We start from the raw sequence: 21,426 nt of genomic DNA, 5'->3' as shown, positions 1-21,426 counted from the left end.
TGTGTCTTTTGGTTGGAGCATTTAATCCGTTTACATTTAAGGTAATTATCAATATGTATGCTCCTATTACCATTTTCTTAATTGTTTTGGGTTTGTTATTGTAGGTCTTTCCTTCTCTTGTGTTTTTTGCCTAGAGAAGTTCCTTTAGTATTTGTTGTAGAGCTGGTTTGGTGGTGCTGAATGCTCTTAGCTTTTGCTCGTCTGTAAAGGTTTTAATTTCTCCATCGAATCTGAATGAGATCCTTGCTGGGTAGAGTAATCTTAGTTGTAGGTTCTTCCCTTTCATCACTTTAAATATGTCCTGCTACTCCCATCTGGCTTGCAGAGTTTCTGCTGAAAGATCAGCTGTTAACCTTATGGGGATTCCCTTGTATGTTATTTGTTGTTTTTCCCTAGCTGCTTTTAATATTTTTTCTTTGTATTTAATTTTTGATAGTTTGATTAATATGTGTCTTGGCGTGTTTCTCCTTGGATTTATCCTGTGTGGGACTCTCTGTGCTTCCTGGACTTGATTAACTATTTCCTTTCCCATATTAGGGAAATTTTCAACTATAATCTCTTCAGATATTTTCTCAGTCCCGTTTTCTTTCACTTCTTCTTCTGACACCCCTATAATTCAAATGTTGGTGAGTTTAATGTTGTCCCAGAGGTCTCTGAGACTGTCCTCAGTTCTTCTCATTCGTTTTTCTTTATTCACTCTGCAGTAGTTATTTCCACTGTTTTATCTTCCAGGTCACTTATCCGTTCTTCTGCCTCAGTTATTCTGCTATTGATTCCCTCTAGAGAATTTTTAATTTCATTTATTGTGTTGTTCATCATTGTTTGTTTGCTCTTTAGTTCTTCTAGGTCCTTGTTAAAGGTTTCATGTATTTTCTGCATTTTATTTCCAAGATTTTGGATCATCTTTACTATCATTGCTCTGAATTCTTTTTCAGAGGTAAACTGCCTATTTCCTCATCATTTGTTTGGTCTGGTGGGTTTTTACCTTGCTCCATCTGCTGTGTGTTTGTCTTCTCATTTTGCTTAACTTACTATGTTTGGGGTCTCCTTTTTGCAGGCTGCAGGTTCGTAGTTCCCGTTGTGTTTGGTGTCTGCCCCAGTGGCTAAGGTTGGTTCAGTGGGTTGTGTAGGCTTCCTGGTGCAGGGAACTGGTGCCTGTGTTCTGGTGGATGAGTCCGGATCTTGTCTTTCTGGTGGGCAAGACCATGTCTGGTGGTGTGTTTTGGGGTGTGTGTAACCTTATTATGTTTTTAGGCATCCTCTCTGATAATGGGTGGGGTTGTGTTCCTGTCTTGCTAGTTGTTTGGCATAGGGTGTCCAGCACTATAGCTTGCTGGTTATTGAGTGGAGCTGGGACATAACATTGAGATGGAGATCTCTGGGAGAGCTTTTTTTTTTTTTTTTTTTTTTTTTTTTGCGGTACACGGGCCTCTCACTGTTGCGGCCTCTCCTGTTGCGGAGCACAGGCTCCGGACGTGCAGGCTCAGCGGCCATGGTTCACGGGCCCAGCCGCTCCGCGGCATGTGGGATCCTCCCGGACTGGGGCACGAACCCGTGTCCTCTGCATCGGCAGGCAGACTCTCAACCACTGCACCAGCAGGGAAGCCCTCTGGGAGAGCTTTTGCCGTTTGATATTACGTGGAGCCAGGAGGTCTCTAGTGGACCAATGTCCTGAACTCGGCTCTCCCACCTCAGAGGCACAGGCCTGACAGCCGGCCGGAGCACCAAGACCCTGTCAGCCACATGGCTCAGAAGAAAAGGGAGATAAAAATAGATACATAAATAAATAAATAAATAAAATAAAGTTATTAAAATAATTATTAAAAATAAAAAAAGTGTAATAAAAAGAAATAAAGAAAGAAGAGAGCAACCAAACCAAGAAAGAAATTCTCCAATGATAACAAGCGCTAAAAACATACTAAAAAAAAATGGGGGGGACAGACAGAACCCTAGGGCAAAATGGTAAAAGCAAAGCTATACAGACAAAATCACACAAAGAAGCATCCACATACACACTCACAAAAAGAGAAAAAGGAAAAAATACATATATATCTATATATAAAAAAAGAAAGAGGAAGAGAGCAACCATATCAATAAACAAATCTACCAATGATAATAAACTCTAAATACTAAACTAAGATAAACATAAAACCAGGAACAAATTAGATGCAGAAAGCAAACCCCAAGTCTACAGTTGCTCCCAAAGTCCACCGCCTCAGTTTTGGGATGATTCGTTGTCTATTCAGGTATTCCACAGACGCAGGGTACATCAAGTTGATTGTGGAGATTTAATCCGATGCTCCTGAGGCAGCTGGGAGAAATTTCCCTTTCTCTTCTTTTTTCGCACAGCTCCCGGGGGTTCAGCTTTGGATTTGGCCCCGCCTCTGCTTGTAGGTCACCTGAGGGCGTCTGTTCCCCGCCCAGACAGGACGGGGTTAAAGTAGCAGCTGCTTAGGGGGCTCTGGCTCACTCAGGCCGGGGGGAGGGAGGAGTGCGGATGTGGTGTGAGCCTGCGGCGGCAGAGGCCAGCATGATGTGGCAACAGCCTGAGGCGTGCCATGTGTTCTCCCAGGGACGTTGTCCCTGGATCACGGGATCCTGGCAGTGGCGGGCTGCACAGTTTCCCAGGAGGGGAGGTGTGGATAGCGACCTGTGCTTGCACACAGGCTTCTTGGTGACTGCAGCAGCAGCCTCAGCGTTTCATACCCGTCTCTGGTGTCCACGCTTATAGCCATGGCTCACACCCGTCTCTGGAGCTCATTTAGGCGGTGCTCTGAATCCCCTCTCCTTGCGCACCCCGAAACAATGGTCTCTTGCCTCTTAGGCAGGTGCAGACTTTTTCCCGGACTCCCTGCCGGCTAGCTGTGGCACACTAGCCCCCTTCAGGCTGTGTTCACGCAGCTGACCCCAGTCCTCTCCCTGGGATCTGACCTCTGAAGCCCGAGCCTCAGCTGCCAGCCCCAACCCGTCCTGGCGGGTGAGTGGAGAAGCTTCTCAGGCAGGTGTGGGCTGGTCAGCACTGATCCTCTGTGCGGGAATCTCTCTGCTTTTCCCTCTGCACCCCTGTTGCTGCACTCTCCTCCATGGCTCTGAAGCTTCCCCCCTGCCACCCCCTGTCTCCACCAGTGAAGGGGCTTCCTAGTGTGTGGAAACTTTTCCTCCTTCACAGCTCCCTCCCAGAGGTGCAGGTCCTGTCCCTATTCTTTTGTCTCTGTTTTTCCTTTTTTCTTTTGCCCTATCTAGGTACGTGGGGAGTTTCTTGCCTTTTGGGAAGTCTGAGGTCTTCTGCCAGCGTTCAATAGGTGTTCTGTAGGAGTTGTTCTACATGTAGATGTATTTCTGATGTATTTGTGGGGAGGAGGTTGATCTCCATGTCTTACTCCTCCGCCATCTTGAAGGTCTCTCTCCCAAACCGCCATCTTGACTCCTCCCCTCATTCCACAGTTTTTTGATCATTGTATTTTTTTTCATTTGTCTGTAGGTATTTTTTGATTTCCTTTTTTATTTCTTCAGTGATCCATTGGCTGTTTAGTAGCATATTGTTTTGCTTCCATATGTTTGTATTTTTTACAGTTTTTTTCTTGTAGTTGATTTCTAGTTTCCTAGTGTTGTGGTCAGAAAAGATGCCTGATATGATTTCAATTTTCTTAAATTTACCAAGGCTTGTTTTGTTGCCTAGCATGTGATCTGTCCTGGAGAATATTCCCTGTGCACTTGGAAAGAATGTGTATTCTGCTGCTTTCAGATGGAATGCTCTCTATATATCAATTAAGTTCTTCTGGTCTAATTTCTCATTTAAGGCAAGTGTTTTCTTATTGATTTTCTGTCTGGATGATCTGTCCATTGATGTACTTGGGGTGTTAAAATCCCCTACTATTATTGTGTTACTGTCGATTTCTCCCTTTATGTCCGTTAATATTTGCCTTATGTATTTAGGTGCTTCTGTGTTGGGTACATATATATTTACAGTTGCTATATCTTTTTCTTGAATTGATCGCTTGATCATTATGTAGTGTCTTCATCTCTTGTAACAGCCTTTATTTTAAAGTCTATTTTGTCTGATATAAGTATTGCTACTCTGGTTTTCCATTGATTTCCATTTACATGGAATACCTTCTTCCATCCCCTCACTTTCCATCTGTGTATGTCTTTAGATCTGAAGCGAGTCTCTGGTAGGCAGCATATATATGGGTCTGATGAAAGAAATTGAAGATGACACAAATAGATGGAAAGATATACCATGTTCTTGGATTGGAAGGATTAATATTGTTAAAATGACCACACTAACCAAGGCAATCTACAGATTCAGTGCAGTCCCTATCAAAATACCAATGGCATTTTTCAGAGAATTAGAACAAATAATTTTTAAATTTGTATGGAAACACAAAAGACCCCTAAAAGCCAAAACAATCTTGAGAAAGAAGAACAGAGCTGGAGGAATCATGCTCCCTCACCTCAGACTATACTACAAAGGTACAGTAATCAAAACAGTATGGTACTGGCACAAAAAGAGACACATAGATCAATGGAATAGAACAGAGAGCCCAGAAATAAACCCAAACATTTATGGTCAATTAATCTATGACAAAGGAGGCATATTCAATGGAGAAAAGACAGTCTCTCCAATATGTGGTGCTGGGAAACCTGGACAAGTAAAAAAATGAGATTAGAACTTTCTCTAACACCATATAAAAAATAAACTCAAAATGGATTCAAGACCAAAATGTAAGACCAGAAACCATAAAACTCTTAGGGGAAAACATAGGCAGAACACTCTTTGACATACATCACAGCAAGATTTTTTTGGATCTGTTTCCTAAAGCAAAATAAATAAAGGCAAAAATAATTAGGTCCAATGGGACCTAATTAAAGTTAAAACTTTTGCACAGCAAAGGAAACCATCAACACAAGGAAAAGGCAACCTATTGAATGAGAGAAAATATTTGCAATGATGACTGATAAGGGGTTAATATCCAGCATATATGAACAGCTCATACAACTCAACATCAAAAAACAGCCCAATTGGAAAATGGGCAGGAAACCTGAATAGACATTTTTTCATAGAGGACATGGTGGTCAATAGACACATAAAAAGATGCTCAATGTCACTAATCATCAGAGAACTGCAAATCAAAATCACAATTAGATATCACCTCACATCTGTCAGAATGGCTATCATCAAAAAGAACCTAAATAACAAATGTTGGCAAGAATGTGGAGAAAAGGGAACCCTCGTATACTCTTGGTGGGAATGTAAATTTGTGCAGCCACTGTGGAAAACAGTATGGACGTTTCTCAAAAAGCTGAAAATAGAACTACCATATGACCCAGCAATTCCACTCATGGGTATATATATGAAAGAAAAAAACACTAATTTGAAAAGATACATGTACCCCCATGTTCATAGCAGCATTATTAACAATTGCCAAGTTATGTAAGCAACCTACGTGTCCATCAACAGATGAATGGGTAAAGGAAATGTTCTGTATATACACAATGGAATACTACTTAGCCATAAAAAAGAATGAAAGTTTTCCATTTACATCAATATGAATGGACTTGGAGGGCATTATGTTAGTGAAATAAGTCAGACAGAGAAAGGCAAACACAAATATTTGATATCACTTATATGTGGAATCTACAAAATAGAACAAACTAGTGAGTGTATCAAAAAAGAAGCAGACTCACAGATACAGAAAACAAACTAGTGGTTACCAGTGGGGAGAGGGAAGTGAGGAGGGGCAAGATAAGGGTAGAGAATTAAAATAAGTTAAAAGGTTAAATTGTACAGCAAGTACTATATATAAAATAAATAAGCTACAATGTATCAAATAATCTACAAGGATATATTGTACAGCACAGGAAATATTTTATAATTATAAATGGAGTATAGCCTTTAAAAATTGTGAATCACTATATTGTACACCTGTAACATATAATATTGTACATCAACTATACTTCAATTAAAAAAAAAGACTACATTCCTTGGGGAGGTTGTAACTACAGTTAGGTTCAGTATTAGGTCTTGGTTTGCTGACATGGGGCTTAGCACAAGTGACTCCATTTTGGGCCTGTTGTCTCCTTTTTAAGAAGGCTGGATTATCCACTTCTGAGACCTAGCTGTCTATGTGGTACAAATAACTAGACATGGAATCCAAAGACCTGAGCTCATGTCCTGGTTTTGCCCCATACCAGCTCTGTTAACATACCTCTCTGAGCCACAGAGCCCCTGTCTGTGAACCAAGGGTGGTAGTGGAAACACCACACAGTGTTGCTGAGAGCAGCAAATGAGATCATGTGTAGGATGTGACTCTGGCAGACAATAGATGGCCCATGACAATGTTTGATGAAACCAATTCTGAACCAGGAAGTGGAGTCCCAGGATATAATATCTGGGCTGCAAGGATAGCTAGACAGTTTTCTAAGACATTCAGACTCAAAGCTAGAAATGAATTGGTGTCAAGGGATGCTGAGAAAGCCTCCCTAAATGAGATACACAAAGAAGAGGCATATGGGTTCATGGAGCTGAGTACACTGTGCTTCCCTTGATGGGTAGATGGTATCACTTAGGGTCTGCCTATCTTGAGCCCAGCTTGACTGCTAACTAGTTAAGTGACCTAATCTTTTGGCCTCCATTTCCCATCTGTAAGTTAGGAATAATAACACTGGCTATGCCTTCAGGTTGTTGTGAGGACTTGAATGAGGTTAATTGTATTGATACAAAGCCCTTAGTGTCATAGAGTAAGTACTTATTTCATCTAGTTCTTATTATTCCTGAAACCTCAGAGGTGAGAAAAAGAGGCTGGTTGATGATGGCCTCCCTTCCCTCCCTTTCTTTCATCCTGTCTGGCTGGCAAATACATGGAAGAGAGCAATTATTTAGCACTGGTTTCTTCAGAATTGACTGTAAATCATTTTTTTAGTGTTGTATAGTAACATAAAACATAATTTGGGGGTCATACAGAGAGGCATGAAATTCTTGCTCTGCTAATTCCAGCTTTGTGACTTTGGACAAGTTACTTGTCTTTCTGAGCCTCAATTTTTAAAAGGCATAGGAATCCTTCCTTGTTGATGTGAGTATTGAATGAGATAATGTATGTAATGTTTACATCTGTTCTCTCCTGAGAATCCGTCTACCTTGTGTTTTGCACTGGAGAAAGCAAGAGTGTACAAATAATAGGATATCAGTATAGGAGGATGATGAAACTATAAAAGAGGATCTCTAGGATTTAACTCTGGAAAATTTTCCAGGGGAGAGAAGCTACTGCTAAGTACTTACAACACTGTCCTGAGTTTTACCTTCACCGTTCTCACAATTTGGGTCCTACTGTTACCACTTTGCTTGATCATGATGATGATGATGAAAGCAAGCTGAGATATCCCAATTTATAACAAGAAATACGTATTTGGTCTTCATCCAGTTCCTGGCCCAGAGCTCCTAAAACCCTTGGAATTGCCTAAGGGATGAGAGCCAAAATGGTGTCTTTTTTTACGTTAATGAGGTGACTTTTGGAAAACACCTAAGGATGGGGGCTGGTTGCTGGAGGAGTCAACCAGGTGATTAGAGGGTTGGAATTTAGTCTCACTCCCTGACCTCTGGGTAGGGAGTCAGGTTGAATCAATCACGAATAGCCAATGATGTAATCAATCACGCCTGTGTCATGAGGCCTCCATAAAAACCCGAAACGACAGGGTTGAGAGCTTCTAGGTTGGTGAATATATGGAGGTTCGGGGAGAGTGCTGTGTTCCGAGAGTATAAGTTCAGGGCCCTTTCTCCATATCCGGCCCTGTGCATCTCTTCCATCTGGCTGTTTCTGAGTTATATATCCTTTTCTAAGAAACTGGTGATCTGGTAAGTAAAATATTTCTCTGAGCTGTATGAGCCTCTCTAGCAAATTAATCTAAACCCAAGGAGGGGGTCGTGGGAACCTCCAATCTATAGCCGGTTGGTCAGAAGCACAGGTGACAACCTGGACTTGCAATTGGTCTCTGAAGGTGGAGGAAGACACTCTTGTAGGACTGAGCCCTTAACCTATAGGGTCTCCTGATAGATGGTGTCAGACTTGAGTTGAATTGTAGGGCACCTAGCTGGTGTCAGAGAATTGCTTATTTTGGGGGAACTCCCCCACAACCTGGTGTCAAAAGTTGTTGAGTGTAGTGGTGGTATGAGAGGAAAGGGGGAACCCAGGAGGAGGGCTGGGGTTTTCCTACTCACTAGCATTTTTGGTGCAAGCTGGGAAAAAACTCCCTTCCCTTGGTTCCCCCCAAATACAGCCAAGACTGGCGAGAATATAAGGTTTTAGGGTTTTTTTAATTAAAAATAAGGGTAAACAAAGTGGAAACACACAAAGGAAGTGCAAGAAGCCTGATGCTCTATGATTTCAGTTTTCTGACCCTTCCATTGTTGGCTTGCTCCCTGATATATTTCACACAATATTTGTAATATTTATACTCTGGGTTCCATACCAATATGTCATCAATTTTTCTAAGTAACCTAAGTATACTTTAAAACAAAGTGTCCAGCTACCAAGCCTACTGCTATCAGTTAATTTCTATTTTACTTAGCTATATTGTTCAGCTCTAGACTTACTTATTTTGGGTTATTGTTTACTTAATCTGCTCTATCCTAATAATGGAGTTGATGTCTACAATTATAATTAATTATAGTTTTGTAGAAGTTTTCCTTGGCTCTCTGCTTTTCTGTTTGCTTTGGTCTCTGTTTTTCTTTTTAAATTGAAGTATAATTGATGTAAAATACTGTGTTAGTTTCAGGTGTACAGCAGAGTGATTCAGTACTTTTGCAGATTATATTGTTATAGGTTGTTATAAGATAATGCATATAATTTCCTATGCTATACAGTATGTCCTTACTGCTTATCTATTTTATATATAGTAGTTTGTATGTGTTAATCCCGTACCCCTAATTTGTCCCTCCCTACTTTTCTGTTTCCTTTGGTAACCACAAGTTTGTTTTTTCTGAGTCTGATTCTGTTTTGCATATACATTCATTTGTATTATTTTTTTTGATTCCACGTGTAAGTGATACCATGTAGTATTTGTCTTTCTCTGTCTGACTTATTCACTAAGCATAATATTCTTTAGGTCTATCCATGTTGCTGCAAATGGCAGTATTACATCCTTTCTTATGGCTGAGTAATATTCCATTGTGTGTGTGTGTATGTATACCACATTTTGATTAATCCAGTTGTCTGTTGATGGGCAGTTCCCATGTCTTGGTTATTTTAATTAGTGCTGCTAGGAACATTGGGGTACATGTATCTTTTCAAATTAATGTTTTCTTTTTTTCCAATAACTATCCAGGAGTGGAATTGCTGGCTTATGTAGTAGTTCTATTTTTATTTTTTTAAGGAACCTGCCTACTGTTTTCCATAGTGACTGAACCAATTTACATTTCTACCAACAGTGTAGGAGGGTTCCCTTTTCTCCACATCCTCACCAACATTTGTTATTTGTAGACTTTTTGATGATAGCCATTCTGACAGGTGTGAGGTGATAACTCATTGTGGTTTTGATTTACATTTCTCTAATAATTAGTGATGTTTGATCATCTTTTCATGTACCTGTTGGCCATTTGTATGTCTTCTTTGGAAAAATGTATATACAAGTCTTCTGTGCATTTTTAATTGGATTGTTCCTTTTTTTTGATATTGAGTTGTATGAGCTGTTTGTATATTTTAGATATTAACCTCTTGTTGGTTGCATCATTTGCAAATATTTTCTCCCATTCTCTAGATTGTCTTTTCATTTTGTTGAAGATTTCCTTTGCTATGCAAAAGCTTTTAAGTTTAATTAGGCCCCATTTGTTTATTTTTGCTTTTATTTCTTTTGCCTTAGGGGACTGATCCAAGAAAATATTGCTATGGTTTATTTCAAAGAGTTTTCCACCTATATTCTCTTCCAGGAGTTTTATGATTTCAGGTCTTACATTTAGGTCTTTAAACCATTTTGATTTTATTTCTGTATATGTGTGAGGGAATATTCTAATCTCATTGTTCTATATGTCCAGTTTTCCCAGCACCACTTGTTGGAGAGACTGTCTTTTCTCCATTGTAGTTCTTGCCTCCTTTGTCGTAGATTAATTGACTGTATGTATGTGGGTTTCTTTCTGATAAAAACTCTCATCAAAATGAGTATAGAGGAAACATATCTCAACACAATAAAAGCCATTTTATTAAACAGCCACGTAATACAAACCCACAGCCAACATAATACTCAACAGTGAAAAGCTGAAAGCCTTCCCACTAAATTCAGGAACAAGACAGTGATGTCCACTCTCATCACTTCTATTCAACCTAGTATTGGAAGGTTACAGCAATCAGACAAGAAAAAGAAATAAAAATATCCAAATTGGATGCAAAGAGGGAAAACTGTCACTATTTGCAAATGACGATGATACTCTATATAATGAGCCCTAAAGTCACCTCCCCAAAACTGTTAAACTAATAACAAATTCAGCAAGGTTTCAGGATTCAAGATTAATATACAGAAATGTGTTGGCTTTATATATGCTAATAATGAATGATCAAAAAGAGAAAGTAAAAAAAAATCCCATTTAAAATTGCATCAAAAAAATAACTAGGAATAAACTGAACCAAGGAGATTAAAGACATAGATGCTGAAAACTATAAAACATTGATGAAGGAAATTGAAGATGATTCAAAGAAATGGAAAGATATCCATGCTCTTGGATTGGAAGAATTAATATTACTAAAATGGTCATATTACCCAAAACAATCTACAGATTTAATGCAAACCCTGTCTGTCAAAATAACCACATCATTTTTCACAGAACTAGAAAAAATAATCCTAAAATTTATATGGAATCACAGAAGACCTCAAACTGCCAAAGCAATCCTGAGGAAAAAAGAACAAAACTGGAGGTATACCCTTCCCAGACTTCAGGCTATACTACAAAGCTGCCATAATCAAAACTGTGATATTGGTACAAAAACAGACACATAGGTTAATGGAACAGAATAGAGAGCCCAGGTCTCTCTTTTTCATTATGAGAGGGTTTCCTCAAACATCTATTGACCACTGACTGTGCCTTCATATTTAAGAATGAGACACTGAAAACCTCATTGCAGACTGTGTGGGCTTACTGTGTTTACCCTCCAAGGCCTTTGTGATCTGGCCTCACCGTATCTCTCTGACCTCATCTCCTACTGCTCTCCACATTTCTTCCTCCAGCTAAACTACACATTGTAGTTCCCAAGGTGAACTAATATCAAGATTGTTATCACTTTGGGTCCTTTGTACTTACTTGCTATTCCCTCTCTCTAGAAAGAATAACTCCTAGATGTTCACTCAGCTTATTTCTTCACTTCTTTCAGGCCTCTGCTCAAGTAACACTTTGTCAGAGAGGCCTTCCCCAATGACCTTCTATAAAACTTCTACCTGGGCCTAACTCTGCTTTAGTTTCCATTGGTATTATTGCCACCTGACATGGCATCAGGGATCATATGCTTTGTTAGGTTCACCAGTATACTGTATTTATTTATTGTCTATCTTTATCCAGAAGAATTAAAGCTCCATAAGGTCAGGATCTTTATTTTGTTCACTAATTTGTCTGTTGTACCTGAAGCAGGGCTGGGACACTAGCATGTATTCAGTGCATATCCCTTGAATGAATGAATGAATGAACGGTGGCCTCACTGAGCATGAATAGGCCGGTATCTGGCCATTGTGTTGGAAGATACCTAACTTTCATTCTCTTCAGATCCTTCTTCTGGGCCATTTTCCCTGCCAGAAGGGTCCTAGCTGCTAGTGTTCTTGGGATTGACTGGGGGAAGCAGATCTTTCACCTCATCCTTCTGTTTTCAGCAAGATATCCCAGTCATCTTCAGTGCTTGAGTCCTCATGTGCAGAGACCTTTGAAATAACTTCTTTGGAGGGAAATTCCTGGTTTATTCTGGTGAGGTAGAATAGGAATCACCTGGTTGTGTAGGGGCAGGTGACGGAGGGGAACCCGGTTGCCTGTTTTAAACCCCACCCACACCCTTATTCTTAGATGTGCTAGGTATCTGATTCCTAAGCCATTATGGGGTTCTGTAGGGTATTTCACTGTGATGTGCTGGTAAATGTTTAATTGGCTCTCTGGTGGAAAAAGTCCTGATTGGTAGTGTTTGTTCATTCCCATGATGTAAATATTCCCACCATAGCTGAATTCAAGCTACCATCACAACCTCACTGAATACAGAGTTGGGAAGGGTTGAGCAGCAGCACACCATTCTTCTTACCTTACAGATACGAGATGTTAATAACTTCAAGAGCATAGATAATAATAAAATGTAGTAAAATAATTAGGAATGAGGAGTTTTTTTTGTTTTTGTTTCGTTTTTTTGGCTGTATCGGGCCTTAGTTGCAGCACGCAGGATCTTCTTGAGGCATTTGGGATCTTTCATTGCAGCTCGTGGGCTTCTCTCTAGTTGTGGCCTGCAGGTTTTCCCTCTCTAGTTGTGGCGTGCAGGCTCCAGGGCGCGTGGGCTCTGTAGTTTGTGGCACACGGGCTCTCTCATTGCGTGCAGGCTTAGTTGCCTTGCGGCATGTGGGATCTTAGTTCCCCGACCAGGGATTGAACCTGCGTCCCCTGCATTGGAAGGTGGATTCTTTACCACTGGACCACCAGGGAAGTCCCAGGAAGTGAGGAATTTTGAGCATTTATTACTTTTGTTTTAAATATAACTTATTAATTGAAATTTATATAATGTTTAATAATGATTAATTTTAACCAGCTTGTAAAATTCTTAAAAAATTTAACAGTATGCTCTTGAGAGCTGCTATAAGCCGGTTCCAGCACATGTCATCTTGCTTTTGGCTTCCATTGCCTCTTGTAGGCTTAATTTTTTGATACCTTGTGTCTTCTTTCTCCATTAATTATCTCTTGCTCATCTAATTTCCAGTTTCCAAATTTTGTTGATAGCTCTTTTCTGCTGTCATCTTCTTTCTCATTTGCATTGTCTTATTGGGCTTAAGCTTTACTCCAAAACATCCATTTAATGCCATTTTAATAGGTTTTCAGGAGGTGGTCAAGGTAAATGCATGTGATCAGACTGCTTTGTTTAACCAGAAGTGTCTCCAATTAGAATTACTTTTAATTTCTTCTTGCATGTACGTGCTTGAAAATGTACATTGTGACTACATTCTTTGGCCTATATAGATTCTCTTCTTTTTTTTCATTTTTACTATTGAATAGTTGGTGACTTTGTATGGCTCACATAAAATTTTAGTATAAAATTAACTTCATTTATTTCTATTGCTTAATGTACTTTTGGTATGAAAATTGATTCATTTAATACCACAGTAATAACTTATAACCACAAATAAGTCACAGACATTAAAACATAGTAAAAGTTTTAGTTTCAAGAGTGTTTGTTTTGGGTAAAATAAGGTAGTAGTGTTTTACATCTATCAACATGTATTTTTCTTTACTGAGTTAGTTCATGACTTTATTCCTGGTGAGCTTATCATCTGTCTTGAGGTAGAGGGGTGGAGGAGGAGGGAATTATTACAGCAGGAAAGAAAAATAGCAAGAAAAATTGTTTAGTTTGTTTAACTTTGAAGACAAAATATAGGCTTGAAAGTCATAATTCATTGTGGGGAAAAAAAGGATTTTATAAATTCCTTTATCTTACCCCTGTAATACAACAAGACTCAGGTTTTGGTTGTAACTGAGACCCCATGATGTCTCCATCTTTGCACAACTTGGTGGTTCATCTCCTTCCCTTATAAGAGAGATCCCAGTATTCTTTCATGACCAAGATAGTTCAATTTGACTTTCTGAAACTAGTTGCCAATAGTTCTAAGTCTTTTCAATTTTGAGGTTTTTTTTTAAACCTGAACTCTGTGGATCTCGTTTCCACACATGATAGCTGTTTATCATTAATATATTTTGACTGAGAAAATACAGATGGTCAAAGGGATATTATGAATTGAGGAATGCTTATGAATGAACTTTTATCACATCAACATGTGATACAGTATTTGTAAAATAGATGTACTTGATATCCAAGACATTTTTTCATTCATTATGTAAATGATGCTTGGTGGCCCTACAAATTTGCAGATTCCTTGAAATAATTCTTAGCTTCACCCTCCTGCTCCCAAACCCAAAGTTGCTTAGTTCACGGTTTGGCCGAGCCAGTATTTCAGATTATCTTTTTCCCAAAGTCATTCCCATCTGAGTTTTTAAATGAGCTCTTTCTTGCCTTTCCACAATGCCAAATTGTGTTTATTCCAGCTTCTAAGCATTTCTTGACTCCCTCCCCTCTTTTTTTACACCTCCTGCCACTACTCCAGTCCAGGCCCTGCTTACCCCTCATGTACTGATGCAGCAGCCTTGTCTGGTCTCTTTTCTTACTGTCTGTCCCTTCTCCACTCCATTCTCCATACTGCAGCCAGAGTGATCTTTCTGGTTGTGTCCTTTGCTCGCCTGAAATTCTGCTACTCATGTGTCCTATCATGAGACATGTTTGTGTTCTGTAAACACATCAAATGCACGAGCTTTTGTTGGAGCCAGTTCTTTTGGTGGGAACAGTCTTTCTCCTGTACATGGCGAACTCAAGCTCAGCTCAGATGTCCCTTACGAAGCTTTGTTACTCAACCCCCATATTCCTCCTGGCATCCTGTAGCACTTTGTACAGGCTTTGGTTATGGACTTCTCACACTGCGGGCACTTTGGGGATAGGGACTTTCAAGTTGTGTTTGTATCCCCAATCACCTTGAACAGTGCCTGGTACATGGTAAATGCCCAGTGAATGTTTACTGAACACACTGATGTGGATTGGTATGCTTGTGAGCATGGGCCTTTCTTTGAGACTAGCAGGAGTACGGGATTCTATGTAGTGGGGAGATATGGAAATGGAGTGAGGAAAAATGTGTTAGTTATTTCCCAATTCTGTTTTTCCCATTTCAATCTCTTCTGAAATTTTTTCTCTCAAATCAGACTTTATTGAATTTTTCTGATCGCAAAAGCAACACATAGCATAGTATTTACAAAGACATCATACAGGTTTGAATTCAAATTTTGCTACTTATTGGCTGTGTGCCTTGCACATAGTACCTAACATCTTTATGCCTTAGTTTTCTCATCTGAAAAGTGGGAGTTATTCTAATAGTACTTACCTCATAAGATTGTCATGAAGATGCAATTGGAAAGTGCACGCAAAGTGCTTAGCACAGTGTCTGGCACAGTAATTGCTCAGTAAGTATACACAGCTGTAATTGTTATGTTCAATGCAGAAAAGGTACAGGTCCGTGAGACCTGGATACAGCTGGAGCCCTAGGGCCCAGGATCTTCCCTGTGTTACATTAAAAGAAAACACAAATCTGACTGTAGAAGCCTTGCAGAATAATTTTGACCTTTTAAGATAGCCTTTCTCAACCAGGGTTCACCTGAACCACAAAACTCTGCACTGGAGTGACTATTTTTTCTCTCCATCGAGGATGCTATGTAGCTAACACTATTCTAGATGCACAGGAAAGTTAATTCATTATGTACAATGCATGATGTAGGAACTGAGGCTCAACCTCCCCACCCTTCTTTAAGAAAGGCTGCTCTGATGCTTCTTGAAGACTTGGTGCAGGGACTCGGCAGAGTGCATCAGAGTCACATCCTCCTAAGTCCTCTCTAGAAACCTCTCCCTTTCCTTGAATCTTCTCATTTATGGCAGTTGTTAGAAATCTCTCCCTCCTTCCTCCCTCACCCATATGATTTGTTCCTAGAACACCATTCATTTGTTCCTTCTCCATATTGTGCTCGCCACATACCCAGTAGTTTCTGACAGGTGTCCCCTTAACGTCTTTTGAAAGACTAACATGTCTCTCCCCATCCCTGTGTACCCTCTTTCACCTCTGGAATTGCAGTGAAGAATACCTCCAAGAAAATTAATGCCAGTAACTGGATTACAGAGTAGTAAACATGACTGACATCTCTTTTCTTCACATGCACTTTTTAAAGTCATCTAGATCCCTTGCTATTGTCAAACGCCTCTCCTTAACAAAAATTATAGAATTATCTAGTCACTTAATCTAGCTGTGTCATATTTGTGCTGCCGAAGCTCCTGCTAGACTGTGTATGGCAGAACAAGTCTGCTCTTCCTGGTGCCATTCCATTTCCTGCTGCTCTTCAGTGCTGACAAGGCTCATGCTGCCTCCCAGGAAGGCAGCGGGCACCTTTTTTGTGGGGAGGAGGGATAGGTCATGATGTCTCCTCTGTTAGCAAGGAAGAAGAATACTGGGTAAGCAATTACTAGTGTTTACCACAATTTATATAATGGAATATCATATAGCCATTAATTTTTGAATAATATTTATTGACATGGGAAAATGCTTACAATATGTTAAAGAAGAAAGCAGGGTACAAATCTGTAAATACAGCATGATCCCAATCTTGTAGTAAAATAAATTATATATGCATAGAAAAAACACAGGACGGAAATACACCAAAACATTAACAGAGATTATCTCAGGTGGTGGGTTTTGGGGTGAATTATTAACTTTATTATTTCCTGTATTCTCCAAACTTTCCACAGTGAACATATATTACTTTTATAATGGGGGGGGAGGGCAAGGGAGGTCAATATAAGAGACACCTAGTACTGGGAGGCGGCAAGACTGATGGTAGTAAGGGGATGTTGAGTACTTGTACTGCCTCTGCCTATGTCTTCATTTATAAAGGAGGGACAATAACACCCATCCTGTGCACTTGCTAGGACCACCCGGTGTGTGAAGGGGCCTCAAGTGTCTGTTGACTGTTACTCTAAAGCAGCAGCTCAAGTGCCTTATTTTAGAACCCGCTCCTCCATACCCTGTTTTAAAGGTTGGGAGGGATGTGGACACAGGGGCCTGCAGAGTGCAGTTGGCCAGTATATTCTCACCATCCCCACTGCAGGCCACCGAGCCAGGTAGATGTCGAGGGTCAGGGTGGTTGGGGCACGGGGGCTGGGGGAGAGCCTGCAGCCCTCATCTCTGACCTAAAGGATTCCAGGTCCTTCCTTATTTGAAATCCAGTACTAACTGAGCAAGTTTCCTACTCACACTTCAACTTCATTCAGGTCACCTCCCTGTTTAATAAGTTCTTTAAACCAGTTCTGCTGAAATAGTTATTGCTTAAAATGGCCTGAGAATTACCACTCTCCCAGCATTCCAGAGTCATAAGGGGGCACAACATGGACCCAGGTGGGCAGCATGAAGGGTAAGGAGAGGTGCTGGGGGTCAGGCCAGCCAGAGTTGGATTTTTACTTGCTCTGTGATGTTAGGTAACTTACTCTGCTTTCCAGAGATGATCTCTTAATATGAGATGTGATGACTTTACACAAGATAAGATACATAAAAAGCCCAGCACAGAGCAAGCAATCAACAGATGTTAGTTCTCTTTTCCGTGTGCAAGATGAGGTCACTTTCATCTTCTCCCTCTGCAAATTCTCTCTTCAAAACAAAGCTTAGTGCCCAGTATGGGGAAACTCAAAATGAAACAGAACTCATTGAAAGCAGAAGAGCACAGCTACTTAAACAGGACTGTTCAAACACTCTGCATAAAGCTGGCAAGATGGTATTTCATTAAACATGTCTTCATTTAGGTAAGCCGACACTCATGCCAAAGCTATTTAATTGCAGAAATTATAAAAATACTTTAAAAATGCATTTGTAGAATGAAGTAATAAAAATACTTAAATTCTTTTTTCTAAACTTTTTTTCATTTAATCTAAAATTATGAATTACCAAGTTTCATTTTATTTACTGTTAAAACATGGGTCACACATAACTTATACTCCCAACTATTTTGGATAAAAAAATCCTAAAATGTATTCTTCCTAGTCTTTTTATAGAGTATTCTTATTTTTTAAAAGAAACACAAGGTCATCGTTATGAGAATAGTTTATAGGCCATACTGTTGTACAGATACTTTCTGGGTCAACTAGAATGTCCTTCAGGAAACAGATGGTCCCAGACTTACGACGCCTTGAGTAGTTTTCATTCTCCCCACGTTCCTATCCGGTTTTCAGTTGGCTTTTTGCTGCTTTCAGTAGGTCTGCTTTCTATCTAACAGCCGCCTCCTTTGCCATTTTTTTGTGGGCTTGGAAGTCAGATAACTAAACATGTTAGAAGTATATGCAAATTTTAGTAAAGAGGCACAAGGTGAGATTCTTGAGGATCTCTCCTATAAATAAATTGTAAGAAACTTTGCCATCTCTTTTGGCAGCTCTAAGGCTTTTTAAAACTGAATTCCTGATTTGTACTTTTGCCAGAGAAGTGACTTCTGGATAAATGACATTTTCACTAATACTTCATGTACTTTATCCTTAGAAAGGCTATTTATTATAAGTGAGATAACAGATGTAAAAGCACTTTAAAAAAGCATAAACTGTGAAATAGGATTGTTTACCCCACGTATCTATAAAGAAACACACACAGATAGCTAAATTGAATCAACCCCAATGTTTTATTTAATTTAAAGTTTTAAAAGGCAGTGGTTAAGCACATTATGTGTGTATATATATATATATGTATATACATACATATATATATATATATAAAAGGAAACCAACCCCTTTTCAACTTTAGCCATTGATTAACTAGGCCCACTGTCTATTTGCATGATTCATTTTCTACTTCGTCATATGACCAATTCTAAAAGTAAAAATAAACAGGCTTAATCAGTTTAACAGTAACTATTTGTGTTTCTTTTTTAAATAAATAAAGTTACCATTAAACTGATCACATATGGTAGAAAGGCAGGACACACACACAAGCACACACAGTCCCCAATTTAAAACATGTGACATATGAGTGACCTATATGTACAAATGGGTGCTGCTGACTCCCCCACCCTCAGCAGAGGGCTCAAAAGGCCCCCCCGTACCCAGGGGGTCCCCATTCCCTCTACCAGGTTGGAGGCACCCCTATGTTAGACCTCAGAATGCATGTTCCCCATGCAGTGATACAGATGGGGGTTCAGTTCTATGGTACTAGTGTTCAGGTTATTAGGGAATAAATAGGCATTTGTAGCTGCCTCAGAACTAAACCATCATTTATAACTTTATAGGGAGAAATGTATTCTGAAGTTCTAGATAACTGACATACAAACTTTTTGAATGTAATCAGTTTGCAAGTCTGGGGCTGTTGTGTGTGTGTGCGTGTGTGTGCATTTCTATAGATTTATACAAAATTGAAATGAAGAGTGGGGCTATGTTTATGGAGCAGCTGCTGCTTGGCTTCCATTCACTCAGTCCTGATCTAACAAGTCACTTGCCTCAGCCCCTTTTTAGCAGCTTGTTCTGCTTCTCACATGCCTCTGTCTCTGGAGAGATTCAGAAAGGGCAGCTCACACAAGTGAGAGGAAGGACACGGCTAAATCTTCTTTAGAATCTTGGCAAACAGAACTGCCAGATTCAACCAGGGCTGCTTTATAGAGTGAAGTCCTTCAGTTCCATCTTGACAAAATGGAATTTTTTTTTCCCTGTTCCTAGTCTCTGCAACTCCGTCTAACTGCAGCTCTGTATGAATGCCTCAATATCGCAAAACACAGGATCACTTCTTAAATATGCTGGATTCTCAATGAGTAAACCAGTTAATGTGTTTCTAGCCAAAGCAAGGGCATAAATGTTTTAGAGAAAAGATTCCCCTGGAGCTACAGAGAAAAGATGCTGATAAAAGCAATACTGAGAGTTGAGCAGGTGATGCTTTTAGTCTGTGTCAGAGCTGGTCTCCTCGATGACAGAATACTGGTTGAGTGCTTCCTCCAAAGGCGTTATTGTCCCATCAGGTTTTAGTCCCATTGGTTTAAGCAACTCCTCTCTGGAAAAAAGAGAGAAAAGAAAGAAAAAAAAAGTATTCACCAGCATCACACACACCCCCTCCCCCCACCCAAATCCACTTCCTTTAAAAAAAAGAAAAGTCTTTAAAAACCAAAGTATTTTTCCTCAAGCTCTCTCTGTGTGTTTGTAACAGGAAAGATGAAAGAGGTATGGAAAGAAAAAGAGGGAGATAAAAGACTTCATTCACACAGGCCAAACCTACTAAGCCAATTAAAAGTATGAAAAGTCAAGGTCTAAATGGGCTCAGGACAAGGAGCTGGTCTCTTCTGTTTTTAATAATTTTTTTCCTTTTGTGGATTTGTTTTAGTGAAGTTGAAGCTGCCAAAATTTCACCTGTTCCAGTGGACCAGGCATATAATTAATGGCTAATTTGATATGTATGGATTTCGTTTAATGGAATAAATCATCATTTGATTTTTGCCTCTCCAATCTCTAGTGATACGTAAGTACTTATTGATTTCAAATCATTTGGCCTTCCCCAACTTTCTCCCTCCCTTTTCTTTCCTCTCTCTCTTCTTCTTCTTCTTTTTTAAAAAACACCATTGCTTTTGTTTGTGGCAGTTTAATTATGGGATTGACAGCCATTTTAATCTCTTCAAAGCTCCCCAACTGCCTCTTTTCAGCTAATCCAATTATATCTACTCCACAAGTTACAGCCTCATCTAAAGATGATTAATTATTGATTAAGCCAATCAAAAAGCATTAAGAAAGATTTATTTAATCTTTCCATAGGCTCTTATTTATTGTATAGAGATTATGTCAAATGTACATGTTGAGATGCTAACTCTAGTCCTCCTCCCACCCCAATAAGTCAGCAGTGTACTTTAAAAGGAGCCTTGAAGAGGCACATGAACTGCTTAAAACTTACTTCTCACAGAAACGGGCATCACCCCCTAAAAACATGTCTACAACAAGAACCAACATGGCAGCAGTTGTAATGCTGGTGGGAGTTGGAGTGAAGGAAAATGATAAAACCTCCTCTCCCTCTGCTTCCTTGCTGTTGTCCCTTAGGCCAGAAGGGCTCCCCTCGGAAGGGCCGGCCACATAGCAGTGTGACGGTGTTATAGCTGCAGAGAAACTTCCTGGGGAAGGGGAGGAACAGCTCAGTGGTCACTGGATAAGTCAACAGGAACCTAATCAAGCAGCTCTGGCTGGTACCAGAAGACTATTGCTGGGAGTCTGAAAACTCTCTTTGAGTAATGTGGATGGTTGACTGGTTGAGGCTGCTAAATATTATAAAGTAGGAAATGTGTTTCCTGATCCAAGAAATGGGGTCAGAATCATAGAACTTAAAGTTGAAGGGGCCTTAGAGATCATTTAGTCCAACCCCCTTGTTTAATAAAGGAGACTGAGTGACTTACCCAAGGTCACATATCTAGTGGCAAAGTTGGACCTGGGACATAGGCCTCTGAATCCCAGTCCAGTGCTCTTTGCAGCACACACATCTGGATTAACTGCTATAACTGTACTGAAGGAACACACTCTGAGTTCAGCTGTTCAAGGACTATGTGCCAGGAACTGTGTCATATACTGGGAAGAAAAGGAAGACTAGGCACAGCTGCTGCCCTTGAGGAGTGAGTGAAACATA

General features: G+C 39.9%; 1 protein-coding gene across 4 annotated transcripts in view; it reads right to left on the bottom strand.

Annotated features, from left to right (window-relative positions):
- Positions 1-16,384: 16,384 nt before the first annotated feature.
- RIC8B (RIC8 guanine nucleotide exchange factor B) overlaps positions 16,385-21,426 on the bottom strand; it is a 120,992-nt gene continuing 115,950 nt past the window's right edge. For 3 of the 4 annotated variants that reach the window (XM_082665653.1, XM_082665655.1, XM_082665656.1), the window contains one exon: positions 16,385-19,818. In XM_082665653.1, the coding sequence (XP_082521779.1) occupies positions 19,707-19,818 (112 nt within the window). In that variant the 3' untranslated portion in view covers positions 16,385-19,706. The remainder of the gene's footprint in view (positions 19,819-21,426) is intronic. The other variant, XR_014297421.1, reaches the window with a different exon arrangement.

The sequence above is a fragment of the Grampus griseus genome (genome assembly GCF_964374135.1).
Source record: "Grampus griseus genome assembly, chromosome: 11".
Lineage (NCBI taxonomy): Eukaryota > Metazoa > Chordata > Mammalia > Artiodactyla > Delphinidae > Grampus > Grampus griseus.
The sequence above is the reverse complement of the archived record's forward strand: the minus strand, read 5'-3'. Positions and strand labels throughout refer to the sequence as shown.